At 50.7% G+C, this 13,444-nt stretch overlaps 1 protein-coding gene across 19 annotated transcripts in view; it reads right to left on the reverse strand.

The window, feature by feature from the left end:
- Positions 1-691: 691 nt before the first annotated feature.
- The window catches only part of ATG13 (autophagy related 13), a 54,768-nt gene continuing 42,015 nt past the window's right edge, over positions 692-13,444 (reverse strand). For 15 of the 19 annotated variants that reach the window (XM_081798193.1, XM_081798197.1, XM_081798196.1 and 12 more), the window contains 8 exons: positions 10,524-10,622; positions 9,637-9,747; positions 9,085-9,221; positions 6,931-7,045; positions 6,268-6,345; positions 5,944-6,060; positions 5,267-5,395; positions 692-3,053 (listed from right to left, as the gene is read on the reverse strand). In XM_081798193.1, the coding sequence (XP_081654319.1) occupies positions 2,976-3,053; positions 5,267-5,395; positions 5,944-6,060; positions 6,268-6,345; positions 6,931-7,045; positions 9,085-9,221; positions 9,637-9,747; positions 10,524-10,622 (864 nt within the window). In that variant the 3' untranslated portion in view covers positions 692-2,975. The remainder of the gene's footprint in view (positions 3,054-5,266; positions 5,396-5,943; positions 6,061-6,267; positions 6,346-6,930; positions 7,046-9,084; positions 9,222-9,636; positions 9,748-10,523; positions 10,623-13,444) is intronic. The other 4 variants (XM_081798199.1, XM_081798200.1, XM_081798201.1 and 1 more) reach the window with 4 other exon arrangements.

Consider the following 13,444-nt stretch of genomic DNA (forward strand, 5'->3'; position numbering starts at 1 on the left):
CACAGAAGCCCCCGGGGGCCAGGCAGAAATAATCCCCGCGGGCTCTTCTGCTCGTCGTCGTGACTCCTCAGGGAGCACCCCGGCGCCCGGCTCGAGCTGTCTGGCAGATGGGGCAGCTAAACACACTCGATGCGCCTTTGACTTCCTGATACCTCACTCAGCCCCTTCCCCTCTGGTTTGCTCAGCCACATCGCCTCCCCCTAGGTTAGCAGACAGATACCAGCAGCCGAGGGAGGCCCCCTTTCCCTGCTCCTGCTGGAAGCATGGCAGAGGCCTGGCAGCCGTTTCTCCCTCGAGCCAAAGGCTCCTGCCTCCAGGCCGAGTCGGGGGTTGGGGGGGGCGATGCTGCACAAGCAGCTGATGACGATGCTGGCCTTCATCTAAGGGGGCTTCAGCTTTGCGTGTCGGCTTCACACACGGTATCTCACTGACCAGTCGCATACAAGCCCCCGAAATGGGAATGGTAGAGCCAAGAAAACGAGGCGCTAAGTTTCCTGATCAACCCAAGGTGGCACCGCGGCCAAAGGTGGCCGAGCCCCAAGACGCAAACCAGCCTGCCTGACTCCGAAGCCATCCTGCACTTCGCATCCACTGCTCTTCCTCCCACGGAGGGGCCGCCGGTTAGCGGGGCCCACACACAAGCGGGAGAGCACGGGTTAGCACTTGAGACAACTGGCAGGACAGGACGCTGTCAAGTACAGAAAAAATTTATTGGAAATCTCTCGAATACGTTTTAAAGTATAGCTCAGTATTTCCAAACAAGGTGGGCTGGAGGAGGCGGAGGGACTCTGCCACCTGGAGACGGGTGATGGGCCCCAGCCCCGTCCCGGGGGCTTCTGCAGGAGTCAGTCCAGGGGTCACCCCTGTCAGTGTTTGGGGCCGAGGGCTGAGGGCCAGCCTTGACAGTTGCTCTGCTCCTCCCATTCTCAGCTCAGGGCTCAGCCTCCCTGGCCTCTCACTGACAGGGTCCTAAAGGAAAGCCTGCTGCCCGCAAAGGCCAACAATCAGGAGTCAAAGAGGACAATGGCTAACAGGCCTTCCCATGCTCGGCCTCAGGACAGTGGCTGAGATGCTGTGGCAGGACGTGGGGGGCGGGGGTGATCAACAGCTTACCAGGGCTTCACCCCTCTGAGCACTGGGGCCTGCAGGGTAGATCTGGATTGGTTTAGCAGGCCATGGGTGCACTCTGGCCCCAAAAGAGGAGGGCCAGCCGGACACCACTGCTGGGAACATTTCTTTGTGGCAGCAGAATGCATGCAACAGGAGCAGGACTCAGCCTACCTGAGACAGCCTCAGAGCGCACTCCAGCCCTCAGAGTTGAGCCTTATCAGTGGGAACGATGTCACATGCATTTACTAACAAGCAACTGAGGACCACCTGCTCCAAGGCAGAACAGCTGCCGCCAATAACAGCCCAGGTGGGCCAGGAGGAATGGGGCGGGCCTTGTTTCCCTTGGCCAGGACTACCGGGTAGGCTGGGGGAGGGAGAGATGATAGGTGGATGAGGCTAAGTGCTTGACTGACTCAAGGAACAATACCTAAACGGTTAAGTCAATCATATGCCTAGCTTTGGTTTCTCAACAAGGAACCAATCCAGCTAGTAAACCTCAGGACGGGGTGCAGACCCTGGGATTAAAGAAAGGTGGTAGCCAGGCCCAGGTAGAAAGAGGAAAAGGCCCATAACCTAGCCCTGAGAAACAGAAACAAGTCCCCCCAGAAGGAGGGGCCCCTCTGGCCTTCCCCGGGGCCACAGTGGGGCACATACATTGCACTCTATGTCACTGTACAACTCTGAAGAGTTGTACACACAGAGTTGTACACATCTAGCACCCAAGACTTCCTGGGCTGCGAGAATGGAGTCAGTTGCTCTGCAGAAGCTGGGAGAGATTCAAGGCTCTCACCAGGAATATGTAGGAGTCTAAGGTAAAGCCTGTCGTCAGTTCAAGTGCAGTGATTCTGGGAGGTTCCGTTGCCCTCAGCCAGCCCTATTCTTGGATCCCACCTTATGTATATGGGAAGGAAGATCCTCAGAGCAGCAACCCAGAATCTGAGGAACCTCCTGAGGAGGAGGCCCTACTCCAGGAAGAGGCCCTCCACCTTCCCCAAGTGAAAACATCTAACCTCAAACATATTTTCTCTATAAAATATCTGATTTCTCTGAAAAGTAATAAATATTTACCGTGTTTTATAACCAAGGAGCAGCAATAGGGGGAGGAAGGAGAGAAAAAGAACCTTTGCTGTGACTCCCAATGAGAGAATCCTGGAGACCCAGGATTCTGCTTCCATGGAGCTGAGGAGCTGAGCACAGCCAGCCACCAGGGCTGCTCAGAGCCTCGGCTGAGAGATGGGCTGGCACAACCCTCAAGGGTGGGAATGGCTGACTCTGGAGTTCTCGCCACCTTGGGCAAGAGGCCTGTCATATTGCCAAAAGTATGGGCACAGGGGCGCAGACAGGGAAGGAGAGAGAAGAAGACATCAAACCAAATGGGACCAAAAAAGAGCCTAAAGGAGCCCTTCCTTCTTCCTCCCAGCACTGTCTCCTTCCTCTTTCTGCCTCCATGCCAGGCTCTGGGCCAGGAGCTGGAATGTCAAGTGCTGGATGGTAAGTCAGCAAGGGGCCAGCTGCACGGAGGACCCAGGGCAGGGGGCCGGCAGGAGGAACGGGATGACAGCCATTGTGAAGCAGTCGCTGATGGGCGGTGGAAGCAGATGGCCCTGCCGAGGGCCCTTTTGTTATAAAGTGTCTTCCAATCTCCAAGGCCAGGGGGTGAGTCTCTCAAATGCTATCACCGGGCTTGACTGCTGCCATGGAGTCTCCAGGAGGTGTCAGAACAGGGACTTCCGGGTCCCCATGGGGGAAACCAGCCTCTCCTCCACCTGGAGCAAGATGAGGGATGGAAGCAGCTGATGAGTGGGAGGCTCTGTCTCCTGGGACCACAGAAAGGGGATGCTGCTGGTACCCGTGGACACCAACTTTTACTGCAGGGTTTCTACAAAGGCATCAAATTCTCGGACATTCTTCTCGTGCACAGCCAGCTTCTCTGGTAGTGAGTCCTGTATCAGGAGGGGAGAGAAGAGCTGCTTATTCAGGTAGGGTCCTGAAGAGGCAGCTAGTGCAGGCCCCCCGCCCCGGCTGGAGAAGGGAGCACAGCCCAGAGCTCAGCGTCACAGTGCAGGCCGGGAGAGCAGGAGATGCTGGGCCGGGGGGCAGGCACCGCACAGTGGGCTTGTGTCCAGCAGGGTTTGTGGGGGCTCGGGGGCTCAGCAGAACAGCCCAGGGAATCAAGTGGGCCACACACTTACCGAGCTAGAAAAGGAGCATGCCAACAACAGGATGACACAGAGAAGTTACCTTTGGCACAGATCAGACTGACACAGGAATGAAACAGTAGGCCTAGTATGCTACAGATCAAGAAAAGTTTAGGAGAGTTCTTCATGACCTGTGCTGGGCAGAATCCCTTGGGGGCACAGGAACAAAGGCGTCCCAACCACGCTCCCAAGAGAGTCTGACTCAGCAGGTCTGTGGGGAGGCCTAGGAATCAGCATCTTTATACCTGCTGAGGAAGGGGCGTGTTAGAGAGTTAAGAGAAAACAATAAACAAGAGGAGAAAACAGAATCTGAGAAATTAAGTTTAACTGCCCTCAAGAATCAACTATTAATAAAAATTTGACCCTAATCAGGTGCTCTGTTTCCACTGCTGAATGTGCATCTGAAGAGATTTCCTGACTGGCACCAGGTGCTCAGGAGAGTTGGGCCTGCCCCCCCCCCCAAGAACTGGCAGATGGCCCAGACATGCTGGGGGCACCAGGGCAGCGGCGGGAGGCGGGGGTAACTGGCTACTCCTGGCTGCAGAATCACTCAGGGAGCCTTTGCGGTCCGGTTTCTTCCAGGCCTGTTTCCAATGAGAAGCCAGAGGGCCAGTGGCTAAAAGCCTAAAATCAGAAGCCAGACTCTCTAGGATCAAAGCTGTGCGTTGCCGGCTCAGTGCAACCAGGGGCAAGTTATCTGTTTACAAACTGGGATAGTAAGAAAAGCTACCTCTTAGGATTGTTGAAGATTCATGTAAAGCACTTAGAAAAATGCTTGGCACCTAGTAAGCCTCAATAAATGTTAATAATAATGATATTGTTATAGTAGTGTTATTACTGAGCATGCTTTTCTGTTTCGAGCAAAGCAAGGGCAGATATTCCAAGATTCCTACTCCTACTAGAGCCATTCCTCTAATGTTGATATAGAAGGTGACATTTCCACCCCACCCTGACATCCTGTGGTGTTAGAGTAAGCAGCTAGTTAGGTTTTAACGGGATGTCTGGAGGCCAGGAAAGGGGGAAGTGAGGGACAGCTATCGGGAAAGTCAGAGGCCTGTCCTGGCTGGCCGCACTCAAAGACAAAGAAGGCCAGTGACCCTGACCAAGTGAGGGAGAAAAGGCGTGAAAACCTACTCCCAAAGAAATCCTCCTTCCAAATAATAAATATGCCCCCCCTAGTTAACAACTGTCAATAAAAGAGACCCAAACGATGGGGTGCACAGCTCTCCCGAGCTCGCCCGCTCTCTCACCTCAAGTGTGCTCTCACTAAACTCTTCACCTGCACCACTCAACCACTGTGTCTGGTCTGTCTGAATTCTTTTCTTACGACAAGACTTAAGAGCGTCCGGGGACATCCTGGCAACAGGCTGCGTGGAGGTGTAGGGCACCCGGAGTTTATAGCCGTGCAGCATGCTCCTCTGCCCTTTGGACACAGGAAATACGCTAAGCAGAGATGCAGAGATTACAGTCAGTATCAGGACATCTGGCAAACTCAACAACTGCTGGCTGAATCAGGAATGAGCTCTCCGAGGAAAGAGCAAGAACACCAATGCTCAGGACCTCACGTTTCTTCTGCCCTGTACTGCTGGCGTTCTGCCTGACAAGCAGAACAGCTGAACGCAGGAGCGACTGGAGCAGCTTGGCTTCGTGGCAGCCGCAAGCCGAAGACCCGAGACAGTGAACAGCAGGGATGGGAAGTAATGGTGAGCATGGACAGAAGAGGAGGAAGTCGATGCAAGCAACTTCAAGACAGTGACTGCCAGGCACAATGCAACCTCAAGTGTGATCAACAGAAAATAAGGATCTAAAGTGTCTCTTTCCTGTTATAAAGAGGATGGGAGGTGTGGGAGGTGGGGCAGTAAGACGAAGAAATTTCCAGGCCTTTGGAGCAAGAATGACCATTAAAAGAGGATAGGAGGTTGCAGGCTGAGGTCTGGCAGGGGAAGGGGTTTCCATACCAAGTCCTCAGCCATGGACTGCGCTCCGATATCTATGGAGAGGCTGCTCAGCTGAGGGGGATTCTGAAATTCACGATAGAAGGTCCCCAGGTCCATCGGAAGAATGTCGTCTTTAGAAAAAGCCGGTTTCTACAAAAACAAGACAGACTCAGTTTAGCTTGCCTTAGATCACAGAGGAAAATCAGGGGAAAGAAGCTATGAACAACCCTCTTTCCTTCCAGTAATTATCCGAGAAAGGGTTCCTCCAGGTTCATCTTAGGGGGTGGAATTGCTATACCTTTCTCCTCTGGGCAGCTGAGCTCTAGCCCTGGTGCTAACCAGGTGCTAAGGTTTATGTTCCCTTCCCTCAAACTCCTTTCCTTAGCAAAGGGCCATCCATTCAGGCAGGAATAGGGCCTACATGGATACCACTGGCAAATCCTCATTTAGAGTTGAATTTCAACCAAAGACACGGCACAAAATGCCTTCTTGTTCATGGGCCTCCAAATGTATCCCCAAGCAGGGCATGGGGGCAGGTTCCCCCCATGAACTGCACAGCCAGGTGCCCACCCATCCCATCCCCTATCTGTACCAGTCCATCTGATCCCTGCGAAGGAAGTCCTGTTCAAGTACCCTGGACAGTTCTTGGTTTATTTCCCCTATGGCAGCAAAGGTCCAAGAAGGTGATGGCAACTTACGAAGTCGATCATGACAAAGTCATCGTGGGTATTGCCACTGCTGCCCCCACTGGAGCCATTCGAGTGCAGGCTGCCCTGGAGAGGAGATTCGGTCTGTGGGGAGTCTGGAGGATTCACCTGTTTCAGAACAAGGTGGAGGTAGGGGCTGGTTCCATGCACTGGGTGCAAGCTGCTGTTAATAATCAAAGGATCTGTAAGGGACCCAACCTGGCTGAAAATCTGTAAGCCAGGAGCATGGTTAATAGTCTGTGGAGGAACAGTGACTTGCCCAGGAAGACGACACACGCAGCACCATCTGTTAACTTAAGTCAAAGGGGGACTCACCATGGGATCGGCATCCTCCAGCTCCAAATTCTTGGGAGCAAACATGGCAAAGGGTATGTCCAAACTGGTTAGGGTCACCTGAAGAGACACGGAAATTTCAGTGCCCACCCCTGCCCCAGCTTTTACAGGCTTCCTCAGAGTCCACCAGCTGCCTGTGGGTCCAGCAGATTTGCACACCCAGGCTGACCACACTGTCCTCAGGTTCCCATCCTGCTGGCGAACCCCAAATCTCCCCGCCTCCCATCACACACCCATAACATAAACAGGGTTAGGGCCCCCCAGGATCCCGGGAGTCAGCTTCGGAAGCCTGACCCACAGTGATTGGGTAACAACTGTTCTGCACTGGTAGAGCTGAAGAGGAACTTCTTATTTTGAGTAAGGCTGAGGCCCTGACACCTGAGTGCAAGGTGTCTGTACCAAATGGTGCCTAGTCTCCCTCTCCTAGGGGAGTATGCTTATATGATCACAGAACAAGAGCTGTGAACTTCTTTTGGAGAGCCGTCACAGGTTACTAACCCTCTTCCCAAAAAATTCACACACACACACACACAATTTTGCATGCACTTTCAGGGGTCTCACAGACCCTAAGTGAAGAGCCCTGCCCCTAAGGCCTCACTCTAAAGGCTCAGACATTCTCACAGGTGGCAGTGCCAGAAAAATCACCTGGTTGACGGGCTTGTTGACAAAAGCCCCCACTTTGCGGACAAAGATGGTCTCCAAGACATCGTGGGGGGATGCCCGGCCCTCACTGCTGTTTGATACCGTTTCAGTATCCTCGCTGAAGAAGAAAGACAGTGTTGGTACTCATTCTCAAACCACGGCAGAGCCTACTTGGTTGCCCATAAACCCACCGTTGGTGGGGCTGCACTCCAGAGCAGGAGTGGCCCCCCACCAGCCGACCCACGTGGTTAATGGTAATACGGGGCTGACTGCAGCCACCGTCACTCTCCCTTTGAGTTGACAGCAGAGGACTGCACTTCCAGGAGCCACTAAAAATGAGGCATATGTGAATGAAACTCAAGTGTTACAACTGTGTAAGGCTTACATTAAATTTAATCCGAAACACCTCTGGTAAGCATCAGTTACCAAGCATACAGCAATCATGCATACAGGCAAGCAGAGGTCCTAACCGTGATTTTAACAGTAATCCATGACATAGGCAGACTCAAGCTTTAAGCTGTTCTCTGCCTTCTTGTTTTGTTATCTAAAATTACCATAAGAAGGAATCATTTACAGGGTTTATATAGTTGTGTGTTAAATTTAAGCCTTACCTCACAAGGGGCAGTGTCATTATCCTAAGTTGAGAGTCCCAAATTTGGCTCTTCAGATAGGCAGAGCTTTCTCTGCCCATGACACATCGCCTGGGCTGAGGTCCTCTGTGCTCCACACCACGTTTCCTCTCCTCACCCCTAATCAACCCTCTGTTCAGCAAGGTCTTTCAATGGCACATTTCATTTGGCTGCCCACTCCTTCCCTCTCCAGCTCTCCAGACTGATGTGGAGTCCTGGATGATGGGGGATGGGGGATGCAGGTGGGGGTTCACCCTGTGGCCACCAGGCTAGTAGTCACAGCCCCAGCAGCAGCAGGGGTTAGGAAAGGTCCTCTGGCCAAAAGCAGAGGTTCAAGGTAGGGAGGAGGACTGTGCCGTCCAAGAGGACGCCAGCCAGCAGGAAAGACCAGCACTGAGGAAAGGCCTGAGCTCTGATGACCTGCATTTAAGCACCCCTTACCCCAAGGAGAAGAGATAGGGTCCTCTATCTCTAGCTACTCCCAGACATGCTTCAGGAGTCAAGGCTCAGAAAACTAGAGTATAAAATGACTAACGGGATATTCCTTTGATTATCTGACAGGGAGAGGGATAAAAGGATGGAAGTTTGGGAAACCAGGAATGAAAGTAATTATTTTTCCTGGTGGATGGCACAAAAAGGTCTTCCCAAATAATTTCCCTCCAACTGCTCCACCGTGGGAATGAAAAAAAAAAAAATCTATTATCCAAAAGTTCATTTAGGATGTAGTGGGGCAATCAACGTCATTATCTCTGGGGCCTTGCAGTCAAGGGAGGGCACGGCAGGTCAGGACAGCCTCATCTTCCCACGGGAGAACTCCAAGTGTAAGGGAAAGAGGAGCTCGGCCTGAGCCGGGCCATTGTGTGGGCTAAGTGCTCTTTGGCAAATTACTTAACCCTCTGAGATCCTCTCATCTTTGAAAAGGCGGTAACAGTGGTGATTTGTGCAGGGTAGGATAATGAGAACTTTCATGTTCTACCTCATCAATGTCTTCATAATTTGAAATTTACAGAATGTATCACTTCTGTAATCAGAAAATACAAAGATTTTTAAAAATTTTTACCGAAGAAAAACAGCTGTTTCTAAAAAATCTCCATGAGGTGCTAACATAGCAGAGGAAAAACAACAACAATAATCCTAACTACCACCACAGATCCACTGTGGCCCCAAACTTCAGGGTTACAGCAAACCACCTGCTCTGGTCCTCAGGAAACACTGAGGACTCATTCCAGGGAATAAAGTTGGGGGTAAGAGAAAAAAAAAAAACCCACATCTGAAGGTCCCCTTCACTGGAAGAGGGTGATAAGAAGTAGGTCCCGGCTGTTGGCTGTTAAGAGCAAGCTCGGGGCAGCTTCCTTACATACCAGCTGCAATGTAAGATTCTTATCGAGAACTTTAAGAATTCCACATCTGGGGCCTCAGGGCCAACCCTGAGGCAATGCTGAAAGCAACTCTTTACTGACACCAGATAGGCACAGGTGTCAGGGAGGATGGGCCCCTGGCTGCCTGAGCAGCCAGGCCGTGAACTCACCTGCTGGAAGGTGTGGCAGCACAGTGCGCCCCGTCAGACGGAGTATAGGTTGCCAGTCTCTCCTGGTCAGCCTGGGCACCGTGGGCAGGCTGGTTGGGAGCAAGCGGTACCCCACCTTCCTTCCCAGGAACCATGAGCTTTGGGGGAAAATGGAAGAATATAGTGAACAACGGCAGTGTCAGGCAGGAGAGGAAACTTGGCCTGGTGTGATGGTAGTGCCTCCGAGCTTTTCCACCACCAATGCTGCCACCAAATGGGCGGGAAACCTTGGATCTGTCTTCTCTGGGACTCAGCTAATGGGAGACGTGACGTATGTGGTAAGAGCTACAGAGGGAGAGGAAAGAGAGGGAGAAAACACTTGGAAGCTCTTCTTTCCTTTCTGAACTCTAGGAGGCCCTTCCTCCTGGAGTCACCTCAGCCCTCTGAAGTTACCTAAGAGCCCTGTTTCAGAGCACTTAGCATAATACTGGTGCGTGAAGAGGCCCCTCCACTGCCTCAAGGCAGGGGAGGCAGCACAGGAACCCCCGGGGTCCTCCCCATCTTTAAAGATACCTGGTGAGGGTGTGTGGCGTTTAGGCCAGCAGCAAACACTACTGGGTAAGCCAGGTCAGCTGATCCAACGCCCAGGGCAGCAGGCTGATAGGAAAGGCGAGAGCTTGAGAGCTAAGCGAGAGAAAAACAAAGAGGGGCAGAAGAAAGGAGGAGGAAAAAACAGGCAATCCTAGAGTATGACTAGTGATCAAGATTGTGGAGAGGTAAGGAATGGATCCCAGCCCACATCCTCATGCGGGGCGGGGCGGGGGGGGCGGTGCGGGGCGCGGCTGACGTAAGGGTTAAAGACAGAGCAGGCCATTACTCTGTGGCTAAGAAAGCACAGACTTGTTTGCAGTGGGACTGACATTCCCAGCTCTGCAGCCTTCCAAAGGCCTCAAATGAGTTCCCTGCTCCCCCTTTTCCCAGGGGCTCAGCTAACTGTTGAGGTTTCCAGCCCAATGGACTGGCGAAGCACAAGCCCGAGCAGAACTTGCAGCCAAAGTCATTGGTTTTTCCCAGGTCATTCTATTTTCTCCTTTGTCCTTGAGGTCCCTTTGAAACAGAAGGCGTCTTCCCTAATCACACCCTCCATCACCCCTGGGTATGGGAGAGTTTCTATTTATACTGAAAAAGAAAGAATACCACTCTTGGATTGTTTATTTGGAAATAAGATATAAATAACTCCGTGTATTTTTTACATCAATGGTAGGAGGAGGGGCAAACGAAACATCCTATTTTGGGCTGCTGTGCTATGGCTGCATCCTGTTAAAAATCAATTACCAAACCTCAAATAACCCCCAGAACACTTGGGGACATTTAAATAGCTATTCCCTGTACTTTATGTATAATTTTTAAATAAAAAGATGCCGTCTGATTATATCCCCTTCTTCCCAGTATGGACTCACTTGATGGGAAAAGGCCAGTCCTGCCATGGGGACCCTCAGAGTGTCCGTCACCACAGGAGTAGGGGTCTGAAAATGTGCCTTTGTGACAGTAAACACACACTGTGCACAGATACACACGAGACAGGAGAAACAAGAGAAGAAAACAGAAAAGGGACTTAAGAAAGAAGTGAAAACAACTCTGGAAGGGGAGCCAGCCATAGGGGCTGAACTGCACGCTGGAAGTCAGGGGTGCGGCAGGGAGAGAGCAACATGGCTGCCTCCCGAGAAGGACAACTTGGAAGCATCTGAGGAAGACACATTTATCCCAGGGGGCATACATGCTTGTCGCCCTGATGAGCAGGTGGAAAACAAAGCTGAGTCAAGCTGGTATGACTTGGCAAAACAGGGAAACCCGAACCAAGCATTAGTGTGTCCTTAGTCAAAAGAGGCGGAAGGATGTTAGAGAATGGCCTCCAGCAGCAAGGCCTTGAGAGCAGGTGCAAGGCATGCTGAGGATGAAGACGCTGAGGTTACAATGCTAGACTGGAGACCTTTTCCTGGGGACCCAGAATCTGCAAGGATAGGTTTAAACAACTGACATTTGTTGATGAGAACTTTAAAATGCTCAGGTCCAGGGCAATGGGGTGGCTCGGTCAGTTAAGTGTCTGACTTTGGCTCAGGTCAAGATCTCAGGGTCCTGGGATCGAGCCCCGCGTTGGGTTCTGTGTCCAGTAGGGACCTCTGCCCCTCCCCCTGCTCATGCTCTCTCAACGAAATAAATAAAATCTTAAAAAAAAAAAAACAAACGCGGGCGCCTGGGTGGCTCAGTTGGTTAAGCGACTGCCTTCGGCTCAGGTCATGATCCTGGAGTCCCGGGATCGAGTCCCGCATCGGGCTCCCTGCTCAGCAGGGAGTCTGCTTCTCCCTCTGACCCTCCTCCCTCTCATGCTCTCTGTATCTCATTCTCTCTGTCTCAAATAAATAAATAAAATCTTAAAACAAAACAAAACAACAAACAAACGCTCAGGCCCCCAGCTGCAGACTTGACTACGCCATCTGCGGCAGGAGGAATGGGTGTGTATAGGTGTAGGCATGCGTGTGTGAGCACAGGTGGACGCAGGACAGTGTAGCCCCGCATGGTGAAGGAGAACTTGATGCAGCAAAAGCTGGGGCACTTTAAAAACTCTTAGATTTCAAAGCTAATTATGATTATTTTGGGTCTTGCTGTTCTATCTTTAAGTCTTACCAATGAGCTAGTTAATGCTTAGAACGGGAGGTCGGACCTGAAATCACAGTAGCAGGTTCAGGGTCACAGCTATTTCCTGACTCGACTTTGTGCCCACATGACACAATGGTCTGTATTTTTTTTGGAAAACAAACACCACATTAACATGCATTTACTGGACCTTTGCAAAAAGCTCAAATAGAAGTTGTTGAACAATTATGCAATTCCCTGGGTTAAGCCAAGGAAGAAACTAGTTCAATATTTACAGGAAGGATGAGACTTGCTGGCAAATCATTTTCTCTTTCTGTTCTACCACTAAGGTTGAAAATGAATACTTTTGCACCAAACTGTACCAGCCTCAACTAGAGGTACTCAGAGGGTAGTGACACGGCCCACCCACAGGATGCTCAGTGTTGGTAAGATATTGGCACAATCTACTTTCAAACTGTGACAAGACACAGCAGGCAACTGTGATACCATGAGAAAGATAGGCTCCCCTTACACAAGTCAACAAACTCCGTGCAAACAGGAGATGCAGGAACTACTTAATTTCCCCTTACTTTTGGGGTCAGGTCAAATTTCCACTGTACTCGAGAAAGAGACAAACTGATTTGTAAGGCCCAGCCTCACCATCCTCGTATCTCCCAAATCACAACTTCATTTACTGTTTACGAATTTATCACTTATAAAACAAAATAGGGGCACCTTGCTCAGTTGGTTAAGCGTCTGCCTTCGGCTCAGGTCATGATCCCAGGGTCCTGGGATCGAGTCCTGCATCGGGCTCTCTGCTCAGTGGGGAGTCTACTTCTCTCCCTCCCTCTAAGCACCGCACCCTCCTCGTGCTCTCACTCTCTCTCTCAAATGAATAAATTAAAAATTTTTTTAAAAATTAAAAAATAAAACTTCAAAGAACATCAAACTTGACATATTCATATTTTGATCATCTAAAAACTAATCTACTTGTACTAATGTGCTCTGGTGGCCTTTCCCTCTTTTTGGGTCAGGATTGTTCTATGTCAGTAAGAGAGCCAGAAGCTGCCCCCTCCCAGAGCAAACACTCATGGGGAGAGGGGAGTAACAGTAACATGCAAACTGTCTAGGCAACTTTACAAGAACCTCCTTAACTCTAAATGGGGACAAAAGAAATAACAGAGACCCATGGATTTTGTAATTTCTTTCACACCATTCAGCTAGCTTTTTTTTTTTTAAGCTAACTTTTGTGCCCAACTTCTGTTTTGGAAACAGATGAGAACCATAATTTTAATCCAGTATCTCCTAACAACTCAGAATGAAGTAAATTTAAATATTTTCTTAATTAAAAAACACAGAAAATAAAAATCTATGGGTAGTGAATTAATTTGTTGGGCTCCCAAAACAAGATGGTGAAAGGGGATAATCTGGGACTAGTTTAGAGAACACAGAACTGAGTTAGGTCTAGAAGAGACTGCCTAATGTGCAAGTCAGAGAGGAGGGGAGTGACAGAGGGGATGAGCAAGCAGAGCCGGGAGCTGCAGGCCATGAGGTGGGAGATGAATGACTTGCGGTGGAAGGGAAGAAACGTGCCCTGAAATCAGTCATCTGGCAACAAACGACTCCTTCGCCGAAGCAGACTTGGTACCGTGGACATTACACAATAAGGCCACACAAGGTGGGTGCGCTTGGGAAGCTGGGAACCTTGTATGGAGCCTGTGTTTCACTGAAACTAGGTTTGACACTG

Source organism: Leptonychotes weddellii, chromosome 11, assembly GCF_054177405.1.
Source record: "Leptonychotes weddellii isolate Sample4059 chromosome 11, ASM5417740v2, whole genome shotgun sequence".
Classification (NCBI taxonomy): Eukaryota; Metazoa; Chordata; class Mammalia; order Carnivora; family Phocidae; genus Leptonychotes; species Leptonychotes weddellii.